At 41.9% G+C, this 22502-nt stretch overlaps 1 protein-coding gene across 1 annotated transcript in view; it reads right to left on the bottom strand.

The window, feature by feature from the left end:
- LOC126426472 (ankyrin-3-like) overlaps positions 1–22502 on the bottom strand; it is a 59306-nt gene that overhangs the window by 30534 nt on the left and 6270 nt on the right. The window contains exons 2-4 of the mRNA XM_050088384.1: positions 21375–21509; positions 21212–21275; positions 4253–4814 (exon numbers count right to left, since the gene is read on the bottom strand). Coding sequence (XP_049944341.1) covers positions 4253–4814; positions 21212–21275; positions 21375–21509 — 761 coding nt within the window. The remainder of the gene's footprint in view (positions 1–4252; positions 4815–21211; positions 21276–21374; positions 21510–22502) is intronic.

Raw genomic sequence — 22502 nt, 5'->3', positions numbered from 1 at the left:
CAACATCAGTAGTGGGTCCTCTGAGACCAAGGACTTACCTCTGTGCTAATCGGTTTAGCCCTCACACTAGTAGCATCGCTTAGCAAACAACAGGCTGAATAAATTAAAGTACAAATAAGAGATACATGCTAAAGTCAACATTTAAGTTGAACTGACATGACAACTAATCATCAACGTAGTTTAAATACATTAAAACCACATTCCTACAGAAATAAAAATGAAAATAATCTTTACATGTACAACTTGTACCATTATCATCAGATAGTATCGGTAGCTGTTAGGGACTTGGCTGTAGGATGCACAGCTGGTAAACTACAGAAGAGTAGATTCTGAACTGTGCACCAAAAGAAATTTAGAGAAGCAAGGGATACAGAATGTGTGATACTGTGCAGCTATTCGCTTAATACGTTTAACTGTCACCAGAATAGGCAAGTAAATATATTTGTTTCACGTTGGCCAACGAGCACTGTAAATAAACTAGCGAACATTGAGCATTGAGTAAGATAAAAAAGGCAAACAGAAGCATTCTATACATACACTTATGGGTGATATGTAGTCGGAAGTTATTATTTGAATAAAAATAGAAATTCTGTTTAATTCTTATGTTCTATATATACAGTTCTATCACACTGTGGTAAGAAGATTTCCTGTAGAACGAAGGAAAGAGTTGGATTTAAATTAAGGAGACATGAGTTACGTAACACAGGAGACAATGTAATGTTGTGTAAAGACGCATTAAATCATTATTAGTAATTAAATGTGACTAAAGTAAGCTGTGGTTGCTACAAGTGAGGAGAAGATGAGTGGAAACCCTATCAGTGATGGAAGCATACATAGGCAGTTCGGAAATTCTCTGTACAAACTGCTAGGACTTGTAGAGGGGGCAGAGTACTTAATATTTTGAACAGGAATCTCGTCTGGAAATGTACTGTATGCATTCTACGACAGTTTGAGTTCACATGTTTAAATCATGTACTTCTACTTCAGGAAGTGAATTAGGCATGATGTAGTACAGTTATTAGGTAACAGACCGAAAGTAAACATAACGAAGCATCCATTTATCAGTTCCGCACATTTTTTTGCATTAACACTTAAACATTACCTTCTGTATGTACAGTATTCTAGGTTGATTTTATGTGTTGGAGTAATGTGAACACGTAATATTTAAGTGATAATACAAACAAGGAGGCTTAGCTGATAAAGGGATCTTTCGTTGTGTTTCTTTCGAATTGTTATCTAATGACTGTACTGCATCACACCTAACTCAGCTGCTCAAGCAGAAGTGGATGAGTTAAACATCTGAACTGAGACCGTCGTAGGAGGGAAACGGTCCTCACTCCCCTCTACAAATCATATAAGTCTCTAAAGGAAATTTCTGAACACACTGCATATATATATATATATATATATATATATATATATATATATATATATATATATATATAACAATATTTAAAAAACATCTGCAAAAACCAAATATGAGTGAACTATTGGGCATTAGGATTTTATGGTGCATTTGTTAAGTGATATAGCACATAAAAAATTATAATGAGACAAAAATTCTTATGAATACTCATATTGTGGGAGATCTATCAGTAACTGCAATGTATGGGCTAGGGAAGGTCCTAACACTGTGAAGTTCTTTGGGCAGCCTTCAGAAACAGCATAGAGAAGTACAAGCAAGGCCGGCAGGTTACTAGACAACTCACAGATGTTCCACCAAGAAGCACATACAACGTTTTGACTAATAAAACCACCTCTCCTAATGTGCTAGAAAATGGGGATGTCCAAATTACAGCATATATCCTTTGGAACAACTGAACAAAATGCGAAAGGAAATGGGGAAGCGTTGTGTGAATCTGCGCGTTTTGTGGATCTTCATGAGTTGTAGAGACTGGCCTGTTGTCTCCTGAAGTGGCCGCAGGCTGTTTGAGGAGTGAGTACCTACAGCTTCCTGCAGGCGTACTTGTGTCACGTCCTGCAACAGAAGTCTTCCTCATGATTCGATTCAGGACCGCACCCTTCTTCTTGGAACCTAACACACATCTTAAGACGTGTATCTAATAACACTGTACTATTTGTGGAGAATAAACGAAGTTTGTTCTCTGAACCGTAGGTATATTTCAGAAATAAACATAGAAAGTGAAGGAGAAACATTGAAATCAAACTGCAGTAGTTATGTGGAAATAGCGATCAGTCTGACCGTCTTCTGTAGAGCACCTATTTTTTCCAAGGTTTCATATTTATGTCATGACCACATCAGAGATGGAAAGTTTTAAATTCTTTTCTGAACAGTTTGAACTGCGCTGTAGACTTCCTGGTGTTAATGTCGGACTACACGCTTGTTGATCAACGCCATCTTTCCATTATGCAGCATATGTCGCTTGTAAGTATCTCATTGTGAACACCAGCAGAGACAGCAGACAACAATATATGTAATACTGAGTAAAGAGATTTATGGTGAATTGCACATCACACAAAATAAAGCCTGTAGGCTCGCTGCCCTGGCTGCTCACACTACACATCGTTGTGTCTACGGTACATCTGCTGTGAGCAGCACATCACTGTGTCCACCACTGATATGGCTCCTGCCGTCTTCACAGCAAATTTACCACTTATTCAGATACTTTACACCACAACCTATAAGGCTGTTGCACATATGCAGTTCAGCACAAATAATGACCGCAAATAATGATAAAACCATTTATAAATCAATGAATAATTTAGTTCTCCAATGACTTTTTTAACCTAACCTATCCGCTAATAAACCCAGTGGGACCTAGTACTTCTTTAAATCTAACAGGTTTGAATATTACAGTTTAACAAGTCAAGGCTGTATAATACTAAACACGAATTCTTTACAGACGAATGGATATGGTAGAAAGCGAGCATTGGAAGACCAGTTTGGATTCAATAAAAATGTTGCAAGACGTGAGGCAATACTGACCCTACGATTTATAAGGTAGATTAACGGTACGTAAACCTACGTTTGTAAGATTTGGGGACATAGAGAAATCTTTTGAGAATGTTTACTGGAATACTCTTTTTCAAATTTTGAAGGTGGCAGGGGTCAAATACAGGGAGCGAAAGGCTATTTACAATTAGTACAGAAACCAGATGGCAGCTATAACAATTGACAGGCATGACAGGGAAGCAGTGTTTGGGAAGGCACTGAGACAGGGCTGTAGCCTATCCCTGATGTTATTCAATCTACATTTTGAGCAAGCAGTAAAGGGAAAAAAAGAAAAATTAGGAGTAGGAATTAAAATCCATGGAGATGAAATAAAGACTCTGAGGTTTGGCGACAACATTGCAATTCTGTCACAGACAGCAAAGGACCAGGAAGAGCAGTTGAAAGAAATAGACAGTGTCTTGAAAGGAGGATATAAGATGGACATCAACAAAAGCAAAAGGCAGATAATGGAACGTAGTTGAATTAAATCAGGTGATGCTGAGGAATTAGATTAGGAAATGACAAACTTAAAGTAGTACATGAGTTTTGCTATTTGGGGAGCAAAGTAGCTGATGATAGTTGAAGTAGAGGGCATATAAAATGTAGACCAGCAGTGGCAAGGAAAGCGTTTCTGAAGAAGAGATATTTGTTAACATCGAGTATAGGTTCAAGCGTCAGGAAGTCTTTTCTGAAAGTATTTGTATGGAGTGTAGCCATGTATGGAAGTGAAAGATTGATGATAAATAGTTTAGTCAAGAAAAGAATAGAAGCTTTCCAAATGTGGTGCTACAGAAAAATACTGGAGATTAGATTGGTAGATCACATAACTAATGAGGATGCATTGAATAGAATTGGGGAAAAGAGGAATTTGTAGCACTTGAATTAAGGAAGGAATCCGTTGGTTGGACATATTCTGAGGCATCAAGGGATCACTGATTTAGTATTTCAGGGCAGCGTGGGGGGTAACAACTTTAGGGGGAGACCCAGACATGAATATATTAAGCTGGTTCAGAAGGATGTTGGTTGCAGTAGGTACTGGGAGATGAAAAAGCTTGCACAGGATACAGTAGCATGGAGAGCTCCTTCAAACCAGTCTCTGGACTGAAGACCACAACAACAACATTAATCTAGCATGAGAAATCAATGAAAGTATCACCAGATATCAGAAAATGTCTGTCAGTGATGGTTTATTTTGCTGCACAGATACACGTAAGGAAACTCGGGAGCTGGAAATACACGCAAACACACAGAACTACACAGGACTGGACAACGGAGACATGTAGCTTGTCTTGTGTTTACCTGGTTTCTGCCGGTGGCTCAGACAGCGGCTTGAGCACTTCAATCAGATCTTCAGGCTGACAATGTAGCGCATCTGCCCAGCCCTTCGTGGCCATGACGTGTAAAATATGAGTCTTTATAAAGGCGGCGGCGGCCTTCTTAAGGGTGCTACAGGAGTTCCGAATAGCGAGCACAGCTGTGGTCACCGCAGTCTCAACAGACAGCTGTGAGGCCAACTGCTGCTCGCACTGTGCCTTCAGGCCTGACAAGCCGTACCTATCAGCCACGACCAGCAGCTGGGGGGCCATTCTGGCCAGCTGCGGGGCCTGCAGGGTATACATGTAGGCCACGAGATGGCGCAGCAGCGGGCCCCCCACGTCTGGGACTGTGGCCTCCAGCGAGCCGTGGCTGAAAATAGAGGCGAACACGTGACTCCTGGCGGCCAGGACGGCCCTGTGCGCTGCCAGACGGGTGTCGCCCGCCACCAGAGTCACCACGGCGCTGTCTCCAGCGTCCAGCAGGGTGCCCAGGTCCACAGCTGCAGCCTCTTTCCCCTCCTGGACCTGTCCTGCTGTGGGCGATTCTGAAACACAGCGTCACTGAGTAGACCTTCCCCCTTGCACAGCAATCTCCATGTGAGAACATGCTTGAGCCACAAGTGGATCTGCGTCAACCATCACTTCCTAACACTAAAAGAAGTAGACTTCACCATACTGCTGGTAGTATCATGTGGGTCATTTTTTACCTGCAGTAGAAAACCACCATTTTGTTCGTATTTGGGTGGTATTTTGAGTGTCTTCATGTTGACAATACGTCTCTAAAATGAATAGTACACGGTAAAATATAAATTTTCTCTAAGTAAACATTTTTTTATTTTAAATGTCACAGAAGAAATTCCACAATCTTTCGTAAATTTGGTAAAGCAATGTTGCAATGTTTTTCTTTATAAAAAAATTGAAACAGAATCAAAACATATTGTTTATGTATTAATAGTATTTTTCCTTTTATATAATAATAAGAAAAGTACCAAATATTTGTGAAAGATTCTAAAAAGCCGTAGGTGACTAAAATGCTCTGCATTTTTTGTAGTTATTGCAATGAAGGAAATAAAACATAAGAACAAATAACTTCAGCCTATAATTATACATATTTAAGTATATTTAAGAACAAGGACGTGACAGAATTGCATAATCTGGGATTCTGGGATTCAGAAAGCCGACAGGAGTTTTTGCTCGTCAACTTTTGCACACGTACTTATTGCACTTGACGTTTTATTTCCCTTTGTTGTTTTGTTGTCTGCAGGAAACCTGAATTTGAGAAGACCTTCTAATTCCTTATTGGCCACTGGCAGTATCGAGTGCCTGTAAGGGGAGACTGACTTTTGTCTGCAGTGTGTAAGAGGCAGCACGGTCATCTGCTACTTTGAGGATAAGGTCCCGACGTGAAATCTTCTTAGATGTAGGTAACTTAAAAATTGTGCGAGCGTTAATCATGGCGAGGACAAGGAAAAGACACGTACAGGGTATCGTTGGGTAACAACTTAGAGACTGTAGTATCTAGCGACTTGGTCAAAAACATTATAAAACTTCACAGTTTATGGAAGTTACCTCTCAGTATTCTCATTCATCTGACATCCAGCAGGCATGTTATTTTGTTTCTTTATTGTTACTTAAACACCTTTACAAGAAAGGTAGGCCGGCAGCGGCCTATCTATGCCGCTCTTTGGTCACAGATAACACACATGTAGCATGATGAGAGACGAAAAAACAAAACGAACATGGTGGATAAAAAACGGTAGTCAGACATATTAAACTACATGTAGTCACTCACAGGCGCAATGTCCGAATAAAAAACGTTCAGCAGTTGTTCACAAACAGAGAAGACAGAAATTACACATGTGAAACGTTGGAGCACTAACATAGACTCACTTAAGCACTAACACAAAGACACACACAAACACTAGCGACAATCTCCGGCGCATGACTATTCACTGTCCATACACAAAGCCAGGGACTTGCCAAAGGGGAAAGGTGTGGGTAGGTCGGAGAGGGGGAGGGTGTAGATGCCAGTGACAGAGGAGAAGTGAGGGGGGGAAGAAGGAAGGGGGTATGGGAAGCCCAGGGGAGAGGAGGGAGGGAGGAAGAGATGAGGAAGAGAAGGAAGAGAGGGTGCCCTGGGGAAAAACCACAGGTGGAGGAAGGGGAGGATTAAAATTGGTAGGAGGGGTAGATGGAAGGGGTGAGGGCATCATAAGGGAAGGGGAGTTGGCAGAAGCCACCTTGGGGAACGGTATGGAGTGTGGAGAGATGGAGAGTGGGTGGGATGTGGGAGTACAGGTGCAGAAGTGGACAGGGGTGGGAAAGCATGGAAGAGACAAGTGGGTGAAGGGAATCAAGTCTCAGGAGGTGTAGAGGATCTGTATCAATTCAAGGAAAAGGAGGAGGTCTGGGAATGGAATGAGGTCCACGTGGGGGGAGGGTAGGCACATGCAATAGGCGAGGCAGAGCACATGATGTTCCACGATTTGAAGGGATTTGTAGAAGGTGGAAGAGTCAGAGGTCCAGGAGGGATGGGCATAGCAGAGGATAGGGTGGATGAGTGATTTATAGATGTAAAGGATGGTGGAGGGGTCCAGACTCCATGTGCGGCCAGACAGGAGCTTGAGGAGGCGGAGTTGGGAGTCTGCCTTGGCTTGGATTGTCTGGAGATGGGGGATCCAGGAGAGGTGACAGTCAAGGGTGACGCCGAGGCAAGGTACTTGAGGGTGGGGGTGAGGTTGATAGGATGGCCGTAGATAGATAGAAATCCACAGAAGGAAGGGGTGGTTTTGCCTACAGTGATCGCCTGGGTCTTTGAAGGATTGACCTTGAGCAACCACTGGTTACACCATGTGATGAATCGGTCAAGATGGGATTGGAGAAGGTGTTGGCAGCATTGCAGGGTGGGGCAAGGGGAAGGAAGGCGGTGTCATCGGCGTAGTGGAGAAGGTGAATGGGGGCTGAAAGTAGTGGCATGTCCGCCGTACATACAAGGTAGAGAAGAGGGGAGAGGACAGAACCTTGCAGCACACCGGCGGAGGGGTATAAGGTGTAGGAATCCCTATTATGGATGGTGACATAGGAAGGACGTTGCAAAAGATAGGACCCGATCAGACAGACATAGTTAATAGGAAGGGCGAAGGTTTGGAGCTTGAAGAGGAGACCGGAATACGATACACAGTCGTAAGCACGTTCAAGGTCGAACGAGAGGGAGATGGTGGAGAGACGGGAGTTGAGTTGTTCAGAGGGGAAGTGAGTGAGGTGAGGGGGAAGGTCATCAGCAGCGAAGGAAAGCCACGTTGGGTAATGAGAAGGAGGTGGTGCTGCCTGAGATGCTGGTGGATGCGTCGGGTAAGGATGGAATGCATGCTACTCAGGATACGGATATCTTTTACTTTTTCCTGTGGTAAGCTGCGAGAAGATGGTCGCCTGACTGGTGTGTTGCATACCATGTGTCCTCTCTACTTCGTGCTGCAGGAAGAACCTCATTGAGTGATCTCCGAAGACCACAAACTAAACTTGTTCCTTTTCGTTTCAGCTCATCTGCCTGTTTCATGGAGGTGAAGAAGCAGTCAGTCGTAACGTTCCACAATGGCGACGCGACTAGCATCTGCTGTAGGGTAAGAGAACTGTTAGCAATGCTCCAGACAGTAGTGTAGGAGGGGGCGAAGGATTCTGCACTGTATAATATGTTGTCTCGAATGAAAAACAGCTCGCAGTAGCGCTAAATTTTGTTTATTTTAAATATGGACCATTGTTTCTGCTGTAATAATATAGCCTTGTTCAGAACTCATAAACACAAATAAATGAAAAATGCCTTAGACCAGCAGCTGCGTCAAGACCAATAAAATAGCTTCAAGAAACATAAGCCTGTTCCGAACATAAATAAAATTACATATGGCAACGTATGTCCTCTGGCACTACCTCTTTTATACTGTCGCTGCCACGATGAAAATAATGAAGTGTAATATGTCACATATTATTCTGTAGTTTTGCAATGTTACTCCGCGTAGGTCTGCATGTCGCCAGTTCATAGAAAACGGAAAGCCTCGCTGATATAAAGTATCATTCGACAACCGAATAATTTGTACTTAACATTCTTTTTGGCCCAAAGTAGAATATACTCTAACAGCTCGTGAATAACGTCGAGGCGTGCCCAGAAACTATTTAATGCCAGAAAACCGGTATTACCTGATATCAAACTGTGCCGGTACGGGTGAAAAATGACCCACATAGTACTACTGGTATAATAGATAAATTTTTCGTACTTATAGGTGAGTGAGCTAGGGGGGATGAAATTTGGGTAAGTTGTACAACCCCATAAATGATGAAAAGTCACGGGAGCATTTGGTCGTGCGATGATTATAGAGGTGGGTAAGCTGGGTCAAAAATGACCCACATAGTACTCCTAGTAGAAATATTGTTCTTCACAAGTCATTACAACAATACGACATTCTTCCTGTGTCAAAAAAATGAGTCACGTGAATACTCACATATCCTTAACGACACCATTTGATCCAGCACATCTTAGATTCCACCTTAAATGAAGTGGACGAAGTCACGACGAAACTGCATTTTTAATGGTTTGTGACAAAACGACGACAAATCAGCGTCCGAGTACCTGTCGTGGATGGCCACGTACTCCAACACATTGTTGCTTATTTAGGAAATAAAATAGCTGGAGGTGTAAGGAGCCAGGATAAAGTAAGAATCAGAACAAAACCTAGAAAAAAGATGTTAGCCTCTAAAACTGACTGCTAACACACCAGAAAAATGCTTCCAAAAGCGTGTTTGTAGTGTTGCATCTTGTAAATGTGAGACCTGGACTCCTTGATATAAGGAACTGAAAAACGTAATACTTTTGAAATGTGTTGTTAAAGGCACACCGTGAAAAGTCAAAGGGACTAATAAGATAACAAACAACGAAATCAATAACATAATGCTGGCTAGAAGGGGTTTGTTGATTATCTGTTTAGGTGCAATGGACATATATATACCAGAAAAATACCAGAGGAAGTCCACGGTTGAAGTTCGAGAATCAAACTACGATAGATGCCTGCTGCTACATCCACACAGAGGTGGCAAAATCATGGGATAGCGGTATGCACTTTCACATATGGCGGTAGTCCGGCGTACAAAAGGTTTGAAGCGGCAGTTTATTGGCCGAGCTGTCGATTGTATTCAGGTGATTCACATGAAAAGGTTTCCAGCTTGATTATAGCCGCACGACGGAGATTAATAAACTTTGAACGCTGATTAGAAGGAGGAGGTAGAGAAATGGGACATTCCATTTCGGAAATCGTTAGACAATTCAACATTGGGAGATGCACAGCGTCGAGTATGCTGAGAGTACCTCTCATCACAAACAGGGCAATGGCCGACGGCGTTCATTTAGGGGCCGAGAGCAGCGGCGTTTGTCAGTGCTAAGAAGCGAAACAACCGCAAAAATCAATGTGAGACACACGATAAACGCATCACTTAGGACAGTGTAGCGAACTTACGTTAATGGGCTATGACAGCAGGTGACCAATGTGAGTGCATTTGCATAACAGCACGACTTTCCCTGTTGCCCCTCTCCTGTGCTCGTGATCACACTGGTAGGACCCTAGACGACTGGAAGACGGTGGTCTGATTGGATGAGTCCCGATTAAAGTTGGTAAGATCTGATTGTAGAGTTCGAGGATGGTGCAGATCCCGACGAAGTCATGGCCCAAGTTGTCAACAAGACACAGTGCAAGCTGGTGCTAGCTTCATACTGGAGTGGACTGGGTCCTCTGGTCCCATTGAGCCCATCATTGGTTGGGAATAGTAATGTTTGGCTGCGTGGAGACAATACACGATCGGGCTGTAACTATGAGATAAGTATTTGTTCGCTAAGTGTCAAAAAATTTTATTACCACCTGAAGATACAACAGTTCCAAAACTTTTCTGTGCCTAATGCAATTTATATATTTCCCCTCACTTTGCAAATTTGCCAATATCGAACATTCAACTTTATTTTAGTTTACTTTGCCAAAGAGGACGGTGTTTTCCGTAAGTACTGTCTGTTTTTCGCTATGACAAGTCTGGTAAAGGTAGTAATCAAAATGTTACAGCCCTGGAAAACTCCAAGTTTCTGGTGTAGAAGTAATGATCTTCAATATTTCAACATCCAGGCCTGCAGTACTTACTATATAGCTACTCCAATTCATGGTCAAAATTTTGTTCACATGATGATGAACAAGGCAAGAGAAATGAAACATCGCCAGGACCAAGGCTTGGTGGAACAGGTGGGAAGGAAACAGAAAAGGGATAGACCCTCTCATCGATGTGGTGATTATCTGTGGAAGTCAGGAGATTGCATTAAGGCCCCCTTAACGACTTAGATCCTACTGAAGTTGACAAACGAGATGACAAATACATGGGTAACTTCCGTGCAATTATAAAGCATGTTTCTGAGGACGGCCTATGAGTGTGCTGCATCTATGTGGGGGAATTCCTGTGGGGTTCATGCATTCATACATCAGAACTACCCTTCAGCTGTTTATTCTCACTGTGGAGCTCATAATTTCTGCAAAATCCATCTGTTTTTCATTATTGAGTATCCCAGTTGACGCAGAATATATTGTCTTAGTTTCATTATTGTCCGTTCGAAAGGCAAATTAACTGTGTGTCACAATTTATAATTACAGTCTGACTGTACGTCCTCTGCGTTTCCGAACAAACTACAATTCTGTGGATTTGGCTCCACCTAAATCCCTGGAGCCGGAACTAAACATTGAAATGACCAACACTCGGTGTGAGCTGTTTTCCAAATCAGAAGCCTACTTCTCGCCGCTACATTGTCGTCATCGATGGCGTATAGACAATAGCATGAATCGGCCAACTCTCGTCGATGGGAACTGTCCACAGTGATCCCTGGGTTTCCTTAAATTGTTATTCTCCAGGAAGAACCGTGCTGTCCCGTTCTAACTCGTGATGGATACAGGCACGGTCTTGCGATAAAGCCAGCGACCTCTTACTTTTGCCTGTCGAGATATCTATTGGTCTGTAGTTCTTGGTGCGCCTTCTGAAAATCTTGCGTGGCTGCTATGGACTGCATGAGTGTTACATTCTGTGGCATACATGGTACAACCATAATTCATGTTGCCACTGCCCGCCCTTCTCCCCCAAAAGTGCATCTAGGCCACAGCAGGCCCTGGAGGCCTCGACCGTGTTGGAGCATTCACCATTCTGGTGGGGGGACTGGATCCACTTCTATTGATATGGGATGAGAGTGTGACGAATTTTGGCTGGCCACAGGAGGTCTTGGGTGGGGGAAATGGTAGATGGCGCAAAGAGAGTCGCATTACAGGCGTCTGGAGTGCAAGAAGTAGTTATGGCACCCATTAGTGGTTTGGATCCATGATGGGCCCATACTTCATGGATATGCCAGCAGCAACAGCCTCTTCGCAGCAACTGGAATTCAAACATTGCCTGCCCAATCAAATGGAGAATAAAGGGAGGGTGTCCACAGCTGCACTGGATCCTGCAAAGAAAACCTACACCATCTATTGATCCAAGAAGGTATGGGGCTGTTCTGATTCTAGGGAAAATGGTGATTTGTGAGGTTGACCATGTGGACTGATGAAATTAAATTGAACAGCAAGAATCAGAATTCTGCTGATTATAATTGGTGCCATTGTCAGTGACCAAGGCTTTTGGGACGCCTTTAAGGGCGAACAACCATGAAACAATCTGGATCGTCTTCACTGAGGTTGTGAATGGCATGGAAAACACAAAGCAGAACCCACTGCTCACATTCAAAATCAGACGCCACACACATCCAAGGAATGAGCCAGCAAAGTCCAAATGAAGACAGGACCAATGAGGCCCCATAGGAGGCCATGGAAAATACTGACAGGGGTACAGCTTGCTTGTTTTGACATGTGAGGCACTCTTTCACCATTCTCGCATTAAGTGTCTCCACACCCTTCCAGTGGATGTATTGCTAGGAGAGTCAAAATGACTTCCCAATGCCATAGGGTTCTGGGAATGAGGACCTGAGCGCGGCCCATCACGACCTTTATCAGCACAATGTGATGCAAGGATAAAGACTTTTGCTGCGTGCTACAGAAGGCTTGGAGGTCTGGGTACACGAGACATTACTTTGTCAGCAGGTCATCTTTCTGTTGTATAATGCAAAACCTCGTGGAGGACATGGCCTGTCACTGTGTGTTATCCCAAAAGGCGTGCATCAATTTCGGAAGATAGGTCTTTGATGATGGCAGTCTCACTGTCCTCATGAAAACAGACTTCTGGATCCTCATGAAATTCTGCGTTCTGGCTGATATGAAATCGCGATAGGATATTGGCATTGGCAGGGGTGGCATTAGGGTGATATTGGATACCATAGGCATATCCTGAGAGAAACAGAGCGCACAGTGGCAAGTTGCTGAGTACTTGAAGAGACACTTTAGAGGCTTACGATCTGTTATGAGTGTGAATTGGCGGCTATAGATGTAGGCATGGAAGCGTTTGCTGCCAAAGATGATGACCAAAGCCTCCTTTTCTATGTGGTTCCTCTATCCTGCTGTAAGTGGATACAAACGCAGTGGGTCGCTCCACGCCATTCTCAATATGGGACAAAAGTGTGCCAGTCAGCATCGGCCACTAACACCAATGGTTTCGTTGGATTGTATGCCATGAGACAAGTAGGTCGAAGAGGGCCTTCTTCAGGCTTTGGAACACCTTATTACATTAAGATGGCCACTTCTAGGGAACTCTGTTACAGAGCGAGTGGTGCCAGAATCGGTGAAGCATGTGGCATGAATGGTCTATAGCAGTTTCGCTGACTTAGACTTCGGCTGGAATGCATCTATCGAGGCCAGTAATTTTTGGATGGCAGGCACAAAATGTGGTGTAAGCCATTTGTCTGATGTCCTGAAGATGTGTGGTAAATATTCGACCTGGTGGATGGAAAAAGAACATTTGCCAAGATTACAACGAAGGTAAGCTTCTGTGCATGGGGAGAAGAGCAACATCAGCTGTATACGTTCCAACAACCAGAAAATTGTCAAGGTAGCTCACGGTCCCTGAGACGTCCTGTAAGTGTTGCTCATTCCCCCCCGCCCCCATGAACCATGGACCTTGCTGTTGGTGGGGAGGCTTGCGTGCCTCAGCAATACAGATGGCCATACCATACATGCAAACACAATGGAGGGGTATCTATTGAGAGGCCAGACAAATGTGTGGTTCCTGTAGAGGGGCAGCAGCCTTTTCAGTACTTGCAGGGGCAACAGTCTGGATGACTGACTGATCTGGCCTTGTAACACTAATCAAAACGGCCTTGCTGTGCGGGTACCGTGAACAGCTGAAAGCAATGGGAAACTACAGCTATAATTTTGCCCAAGGGCATGCAGCTTTACCGTATGGTTAACTGATGATGGCGTCCTCTTGGGTAAAATATTCCAGAGGTAAAATAGTCCCCCATTAGGATCTCCGAGCAGGGACTACTTAAGAGGATGTCGTTATCAGAAGAAAGAAAATTGGCGTTCTACAGATCGGAGTGCGGAATGTCAGATCCCTTAACTGGGCAGGTAGATTAGAGAATTTACACAGGGAAATGGATAGGTTAAAGTTAGATATAGTGGGAATTAGTGAAGTTCGGTGGCAGGAGGATCAAGACTTTTGGTCAGGTGAATTCAGGGTTATAAATACAAAATCAAAGAGGGGTAATATAGGAGTAGGTTTAATAATGAATAAAAAAAATAGGAGTGCAGGTAAGCTACTACAAACAGCGTAGTGAAAGCATTATTGTTGCCAAGATAGACATGCAGCCCATGCCTACTACAGTAGTACAAGTTTATATGCCAACTATCTCTGTAGATGATGGAGAAGTTTATGAAATGTATGATGAGATAAAAGAAATTATTCAGGTAGTGAAGGGAGATTAAAATTTAATAGTCACAGGTGACTGGAATTCGAGAATAGGAAAAGGGATACATAGTAGGTGAATATGGATTGGGGATTAGAAATGAAAGTGGAAGCTGTCTGGTAGAATTTTGCACAGAGCATAACTTAATCATAGCTAACTCTTGGTTCAAGAATCATAAAAGAAGGTTATATACATGGAATAATCGTGGAGATACTAGGAGGTATCAGATAGATTATATAAAGGCAAGACAGAGATTTAGGAACCAGGTTTTAAATTGTAAGACATTTCCAGGGGCGGATATGGAATCTGACCACAATGTATAGGTTATAAACTGAAGATTGAAACTGAAGAAACTGAAAAAGGTCTGAATTTAAGGAGATGGGACCTGGATAAACCGGTACTCTACCATCTGCTGAGCAAGATGTATGAGACAAGCTAAATACCCTCAGACTTCAAGAAGAATATAATAATTCCAATCCCAAAGAAAGCACTTGTTGACAGATGTGAAAATTACCGAACAATCAGTTTAATAAGTCACAGCTGCAGAGTACTATCACGAATTCTTTACAGGCAAATGGAAAAACTGATAGAAGCCGACCTCGGGGAAAATCAGTTTGGATTCCATAGAAATGTTGGAACACGTGAAGCAATACTGACCTTATGACTTATCTTAGAAGAAAGGCAAACCTACGTTTCTAGCATTTGTGGACTTAGAGAAAGCTTTTGACAATGTTAACTGGAATACTCTATCAAATTCTAAAGGTGTCAGGGGTAAAATACAGGGAGTGAAAGGCTTGTTAGAATTTGTACAGACACCAGAAGGCAGTTATAAGAGTCGAGGGGCACAAAAGGGAAGCAGTTGTTGGGAAGGGAGTAAGACAGGTTTGTAGCCTCTTCGTGATGTTATTCAACCTGTATATTGAGCAAGCAGTAAAGGAAACAAAAGAAAAGTTCGGAGTAGGCATTAAAATCCATGGAGAAGAAATAAAAACTTCGAGGTTCACCGATGATATTGAAATTCTGTCAGAGACAGAAAAGCATTTGGAAGAGCAGTTGAACGGAATGGATAGTGTCTTGAAAGGTGGATATAAAATGAACAGCAACAAAAGCAAACGAGGATAATGGAATGTAGTCGAATTAATTCGGGTGATGCTGAGGGAATTAGATTAGGATATGAGACGATTAAAGTAGTAAAGGAGTTTTGCCATTTGGTGAGCAAAATAACTGATGATGGTCGAAGTAGAGAGGATATAAAATGTAGATTGGCAATGGCAAGGAAAACGTTTGTGAAGAAGAGAAATTTGTTAACATCGAGTATTGATATAAGTGTCAGGAAGTCGTTTCTGAAAGTATTTGTATGGAGTGTAGCCATGTATGGAATTGAAACATGGACGATAAATAGTTTGGACAAGAAGAGAATAGAAGTTTTCGAAATGTAGTGCTACAGAAGAATGCTGAACATGGGTAGATCACATAACTAAGGAGGAAGTGTTGAATAGAATTGGGGAGAAGAGGAGTTTGTGGCACAACTTGACAAGAAGAAAGGACCAGTTGGTAGGACATGTTCTGTGTCATCAGGGGATCACAAATTTTGCATTGGAGGGCAGCGTGGAGGGTAAAAATCGTAGAGGGAGACCAAGAGATGAATATACTAAGCAGATTCAGAAGTATGGAGGCTGCAGTAAGTACTGGGAGATGAAGAAGCTTGCACAGGGTATAGTAGCATGGAGAGCTGCATCAAACCAGTCTCAGGACTGAAGACCACAACAACAACATAGTACCTCCAAAAAACCGATGTAACTTTGGCGATGCCAAACGGAAGCTATGTATATTGGAGCAATCCAAAAGGAGTGGCTATGATGGTTATGATTACAGTCTCCTGGGAGCTGTTACGCAGTTTGAGGTGGAGATAAGCATCATGAAGGTCATTTTTCGCAAATAAGCATAATGAAGGTCATTTTTGGCAAATACCACAGACCCAGCGAGATGTAAACAGTGTCCTGAAGCATAGGAGTGATATATCTGACGACTACACATTGGGCATTCACAGTATCATGGAAGTCACGACAAATGCAGCCAGTGCCTGATGGTTTCTCCACAGTCAAGTTGGAAGGGCCCACTGGCTGTGTGTTACTGGGTTGAAGACGCTCTCGTCCTGAAGATGTTGCTAGTCCTGTTGACACTTATCCTGGTATGAAAACTCGACGCTACAGACCTTAAATAATTTTGGAGCTGCAGTAAGAGATCTATGTGACTGGAACCCCAGGATGCTCACTGGCAGCACACTGGTCCTAATTTAACCAAGATGAGGTGGTGTAGGGAGAGGCCCAGGGCTTGGACTGCATCAGAGGTGGCGCAGAACTCAAGCCCCAAGGCATAGAATAAGTCTAAGCTGGATAGATTAGAGACCTGAGGCGCCACAACCATCAGAATCCAAGCTGGAGTTACTGTGGCGCCACAGTAGCGTTTGCTATGGAAAAGTCCTCTAACAGATACGTCCTGTAACAGAAATGGTGTTGTTACTGAAACTACATAACTTTGTTGTGAAGGTATGGAAATGAAAATGCCGTGTGACTAGGGTCTCCCGTCAGGTAGACCGTTCGCCTGGTGTGCCTGGAGGAGACTTAATGGCTTGTGTAGGCCAGTCGATTACTGTAGCTGATGACCCAGTGTCAGTCTGGAAGGTGACTGGCTTGCGTTACAACTTAGCTTGTATAGAAAGCAACTGAGTAAACTGCAAGACTATAGCCTGTACCAGTGTCGCTTCTGTAAAATATGGATGGGTAGAATATTCCTTGGTGTCGCCCAGTCACCAGTCCACATACATAGAAGTGCAGGTGTGGCAAATTTCAGCTTTGTGGGTACACTAACACCTAGTAACACAATTCACCTTGTGGAAATGGCATTGAGGACTTTTCCAGACTTGGGCTACAACCAATGTTGCAAAGCTTCCAATTTGGGTTATGTGGCTAATACCAGAGTTGGGTCTTCGATAAAACCTGCTGCTGTGGCAGCCTGCTCAGAAGCTCGAATGATAGGAAGTCATGAGATGAGCAATCGATCTTTGAGGCTCAGAAGATTCTATTGGAGGTTTTCATCAGGAATGTGAGCTACAATCTTGTCACAGATGAGAGCTGATGCACAAGGGATGCATTGTGGCACATGGGGACCAGCATTCCTGAGAGAGACCCCGGAACCTAGCTATTGATTTAGGAATGTAGATTCCGACAGCTAAAGAACTTGCATTGAGCCGCAGCAATGTGTATCTGAGCATTGAAGTTTTATACGGCTTTCATGCGTTCATGGCTGGACTATGGGTGCATGGTTTATGCGAGGCCTTTTGATTTGAATTGACACTGTCCACCTTGAGGGGCTTCAGTTGGCCACAGGTCGCTATAGGACCAGAAGGCCTATGTGCAGAGGCTGGGGGGTCACCAGCAGCTCCACCTAGTGCATCAGGCATGCAAGTTCCTCACAGCTCCAACTTCACCCACAATCTATAATGTTGCTCATCCCCCTTATTTCCAACCATTTAAGAGCCACATGCCATTTGCGATCCACGTGCACCATGTACTGCCCCAAATCCAGGGTTTTAACTGCCTGCTGCCATGGTTACTAGAGAGACCCAGAGTGATTTTAGATTTGGGGCGCTACAAGAGAGATTACACTCCTGCTTCCGCTTTTAATGACATATTTTCTGACATTTTACCTGGGCACCACAACAATATAGCTGTTTTTATGCATTTATCGCTACAAGGGGATCCTGTTGGTTGCTCTTTTTTTTTTTTTTTTTTTTTTTTTTGACAGATCTTGTCCTCAAGATCAGACTGCCTTAAGCGCTTACTGTCTTTTATGCAGAATTTTATGCGATCTTGCGGTCATTGGAGTAGGTGAGACGTTCTTCCAGTGATAAATTTCTTGTCTCATCCGATTTTCTAAGTTCCCTTCACTCTGTAAAACGTTTGTACTCAGCAGGGAAGCTAGTCCCTCCTCCATCTACAACGACTGGGGATTTAGGTGTCTTTTTGCTGGGTACCAAGACACATCGGAATTGCGAGGAACGAAAGGACAGATCTGGCAGCCCAGAGGATTGTCTCGATTCTCAAGTATTACAGTGTGCCATCCTTCTGTATGCTATGGCCTCGATGTTGAGCTTAAGAGTCTTGCATTCGTGGTGAGTGGCTGGAGGAGAATTTGGTCCACAAATAAAGCTCTGTTCTGGAGAACAGATGTAGCGTAGGTGCATAGGAAACCCGACAGAACCCAGACGACAAGTGCTGCATTCCACTTGGTAATATATGCAAGAAGAATCAGGATACTTGCATAGAATTCTTCGACCTAGGAAAAGCGTTCTATAATGTGAAATGACTAGAAATACTCGGAAATTTGGGTATACAATTACATGTATAGGAACACAGAAGAAGCTATAAGAACAGAAGACTATGAGAAAAGAATGTGCTTAATGAGGGTGTAAGGTAGTGAAACGGTGTTTCTCCCCAACTGCCTAATCTGTACATTTAGGAAACCGTAATGAAAATAAAAGCGAAATGTAGGAGTTGGATTAACAGTCATGGTTATAAAGTGCCATGGGGAAGATTCGCTGAAAACATTACTGTCAGTGAAGATCAGGAAGAATTATAAGGTCTGTTGTATGGAATGGGGAGTCAAATGAATGCAGATATGTACTTCGTGTGAACAAATGAAAGATTAACGTAATGAAGAATACCAGAAATGAGATTAGCATTAAATTTAACGTCAAAGTCTGGGATCACAAAATAGACGAAGGAATTTTGCTTCCTTGAAAGCAAAATTACAGATGAAGGACAAAGTAAGGCGGATTTGAGAGGCAGACATGCAGAGGGAAAGATGGCTTTCCTCCGTCGAAGGTGTCTACTACAACCAAACATAAGGAAAATATTTCTAAGATATTACGTCCTGGTATGAATTTTCAACATGGAAGTGAGATAACCCGTTCTATTCTGAAGGTAAGAGGTTGGCACAGGGAGGAAGTCGTGACAGTGCATCAGACTAGGCAGAAGGCACATGACACACACTGACCAGGTACATGAGATGCTCAAATGTCACTGACATTAGACTTGCAGTGTATATCGTACAACAACTAACTCCCAATATTTTACATGAAAGTTATGAGTCACCTGTGTGTAACCACTGGGTAACTCAACCAAACCATCCTGCCTTCCAGAAATAAGCATCACATGATGTGGCAGTACATCACGTAAACAGCTGAAAACCTACTCTGGGGAAATAGATGGAATAAACAGATTTCACTTATGTTTTAATGCAACACTTCACCACAGTATTGGTCTTATCAAAATGAAATACACCATCACATGAACTCTTTAGAAAAAGGTGCCCTACACAAAATTCCAGGGAACTCTAATTGGATGTTACAAATGTGGAGAACCTCAAATTATTAAAATAATTAATTCATACAATTAAATGTATTGAATACTTTGCAATTAGGAATAAAAATAATTTGCCTTTTAGAGGAATATTCCTATCTTTGTATTTGTGTATACCTTAGAGCATTGAAACAGAAATTCTTTTTCTATAAATATCTTGTTTGATTGGAGTAAAGCCTTTGTGCTGTTCAGCCTGCTATTAGCAATTATAAAATCAGTAACTCATCAGTTAACTGGCTAAAACCTTGTCCCATCACAGGAAGTTTCTGTGGCATCAGAACAAGGTGTTACATTTTTGTATAGCCTAGCGTCCCCTTATGCTTCGAATTTCTGGTAACAATCTGCACACAGCAGGCGTTAATTAGGTGTGAAATTAAATTAATGCTTACAGACGACACCAACGTGGTTACTTAAAATTTATGATCTACAGACATCAATTACGTCCCATTCTTGAATGACATTTTGTTTACCATGTGGTTCCTTTGAAACAGTTTACATATCAGCTACATACTGGTACGAAAATGTAGACCTACTTGTAGTTACTTTCTGTAACGTATTGTTACAGAAAGTAAATAGCAATAATTTGATGGACATTCACTCAGATAGCAATCATAATAGAGAACATGGCATATCTCACACTGTGAAGAGGAACATGGTTTATTATTGATTTACTAATGTTACTAACAAGAGAACGATAATGCTACTGGCATAGTTGCAGCATGTGCCATGTAACTGGCTCTTAAGCTCATACCTGTCTTCCTAAAATAACCATTATTTCCAAGAAAAGAGAAACTAGCATGTTGTTCAAAATAAATTGAAGGAGTAAGTGCTACAAGTCATTTATATAGATGGGAACACTTAACACTCCTTCAAAATTTACTGTCTGTGCCCATGTGAAGGTTCTTTGGAACTCTGTTCTACATGAAAGCAAATGTTCAGCTGAACCACAATGATGATATCCATCATTAATTTAAAAATTCTGCCACTGATGAAAGGACACGTTGGAAGCAAACGTACCATAATTTTGAACCCATATCTCAATGAATTTAAACAGATAAGAAACAGGGATATAACGTAGTCAGCACAAGCACTACAATTTCTGATGGATACCTCCTGAGATGATTACCATTGTCAGATTCGTGTTTTTAATTGGTTATATAAATATTGTGAACGTAAGAAGGTTTTTCTGTAAATATAAATTTATGGAAGGCGGTGTACAATGTACTACCGTAATCCTGGAAGACATGTCAAATACCTGTATACCACGACTACTTATGTGAAATAGATGCTGTTTAGCTTCGTCTATTGATGTGTTATATTGACCTAGACGGGACCAGTGAACCTTTATGAAAATAATTCAGAAAAAGGCTATGATTACCACTCTCAAGGTCTACCAACACGTATGTAACACATATGTAATCTGTATTCCAACTCATACAGACTATAAAAACAAAAGTAATAATATAGGAACTAAGTGAAGTTAGAGATTTTGCACATAATAATCAAATGACCCAAATCAGTTATTAAATCATCAAATAAGTCTAGCAATGAGATAAGTTTGCACTGCATGAATTTCTTGAACCATGAAAAGTTTCCGGAAGTAATGGAAAATAATGGCACTTACTCAAATTGTCAGTTCCAAAGTGGTAGACTGTGAGTTCAGGATCGAGAAACAAATATATAAAATACTTAATGAAAATATGGAATATGCTTTTCATTACCTGCTAAAACCGATTATTCATTATCATATACAGACTTACGTAAATTTATAAAAGTAAAATCTTTACCTGTACTGGGATATGAGTCGCTATAGTCGGCAGCTGTGAGTACTGCGACAAAAATGCAGATGAACCAACTAACGCTTCTGCAGAACATGATGTAAGGACAATGCTGTCAGGCCAAATAAACAACTGCTGGAGAATCTGTAAATGGATGAGTAAGTAAATCTCCACAATTTATTTACTTTCAACAAACTGGATAGAAAATCTAAATTAATATAATAACCTAATCTGGATTACGATGATTAATGCGGAAACCATACTAGGAGGTTCGAAAAATCCAGTTTTTATTGTATAAATCGTTAAGCTAACTATCCAAGAATACTCTGTCAAAATTTAAAAGCGAAATTCGCATTCGTACAGAAAGAAATTCTTCCGATATAAGATTTATCAGGGGATGAATTACTGGAGAAATGTGTAGGTGGCCACACACAAAATGCTAATGAAACTTTTAATTCCACTATTTGGTGATTATCTCGCAAACACTTGCACTCCGAACTAAAAGTGGTTGATTTGGTGTCGTATTTAGCAGCTGGCTTATTCAATGAAGGAAATTCATCCCTTCTGATGGCCATGAACGAGGCAGGAATTGTAGGAGACACGTAAAGCTTCAGTTACGCCGAACAAATGGATAACCAGCGCGTATGCTGGCACAATCGACGTAGTTCATTGAATCGAAGGAAAGTCGGAAGGATCGCAAAGCACTGCAGCAAGCGCAAAATGAAGCCTGTGAGGAAGAAGAATGGTTACTATATGGTGCTGGAATCGCAGATCAATTGGTAAGTATTTTACATTATTGTTGACTTCCTTGAATTTCCAGTTTCCAAGAATTGATTTCTCAAACGCGTTCATCTCCAAATGACTTTTTTCACATTTGTGTGCAGTCTAACTCAAAAAGTATTGAATCGATCATTATCAAATGTAATAGTATAAAATTACTAATTATATGAACCAACTTATGAGGAGATGTCATGATTTCAGGGGTATTTTTCTTCGCCTAAATGGAGAAAAAAACGTGAAAATCGCAGTAAATTGTTCCAACGTCTGCACAGTTTTTAATTTCCATTATTTTCACCTGCACTGAGGCTCATATTCTTAGAAAATAAGTTAGTAACGTAAAATCAAATCCTTTCTGAT

The sequence above is a fragment of the Schistocerca serialis genome, chromosome 11 (genome assembly GCF_023864345.2).
Source record: "Schistocerca serialis cubense isolate TAMUIC-IGC-003099 chromosome 11, iqSchSeri2.2, whole genome shotgun sequence".
NCBI lineage: Eukaryota > Metazoa > Arthropoda > Insecta > Orthoptera > Acrididae > Schistocerca > Schistocerca serialis.
Note: the sequence above shows the minus strand (reverse complement) of the source record. Positions and strands in the feature narration are given on the sequence as shown.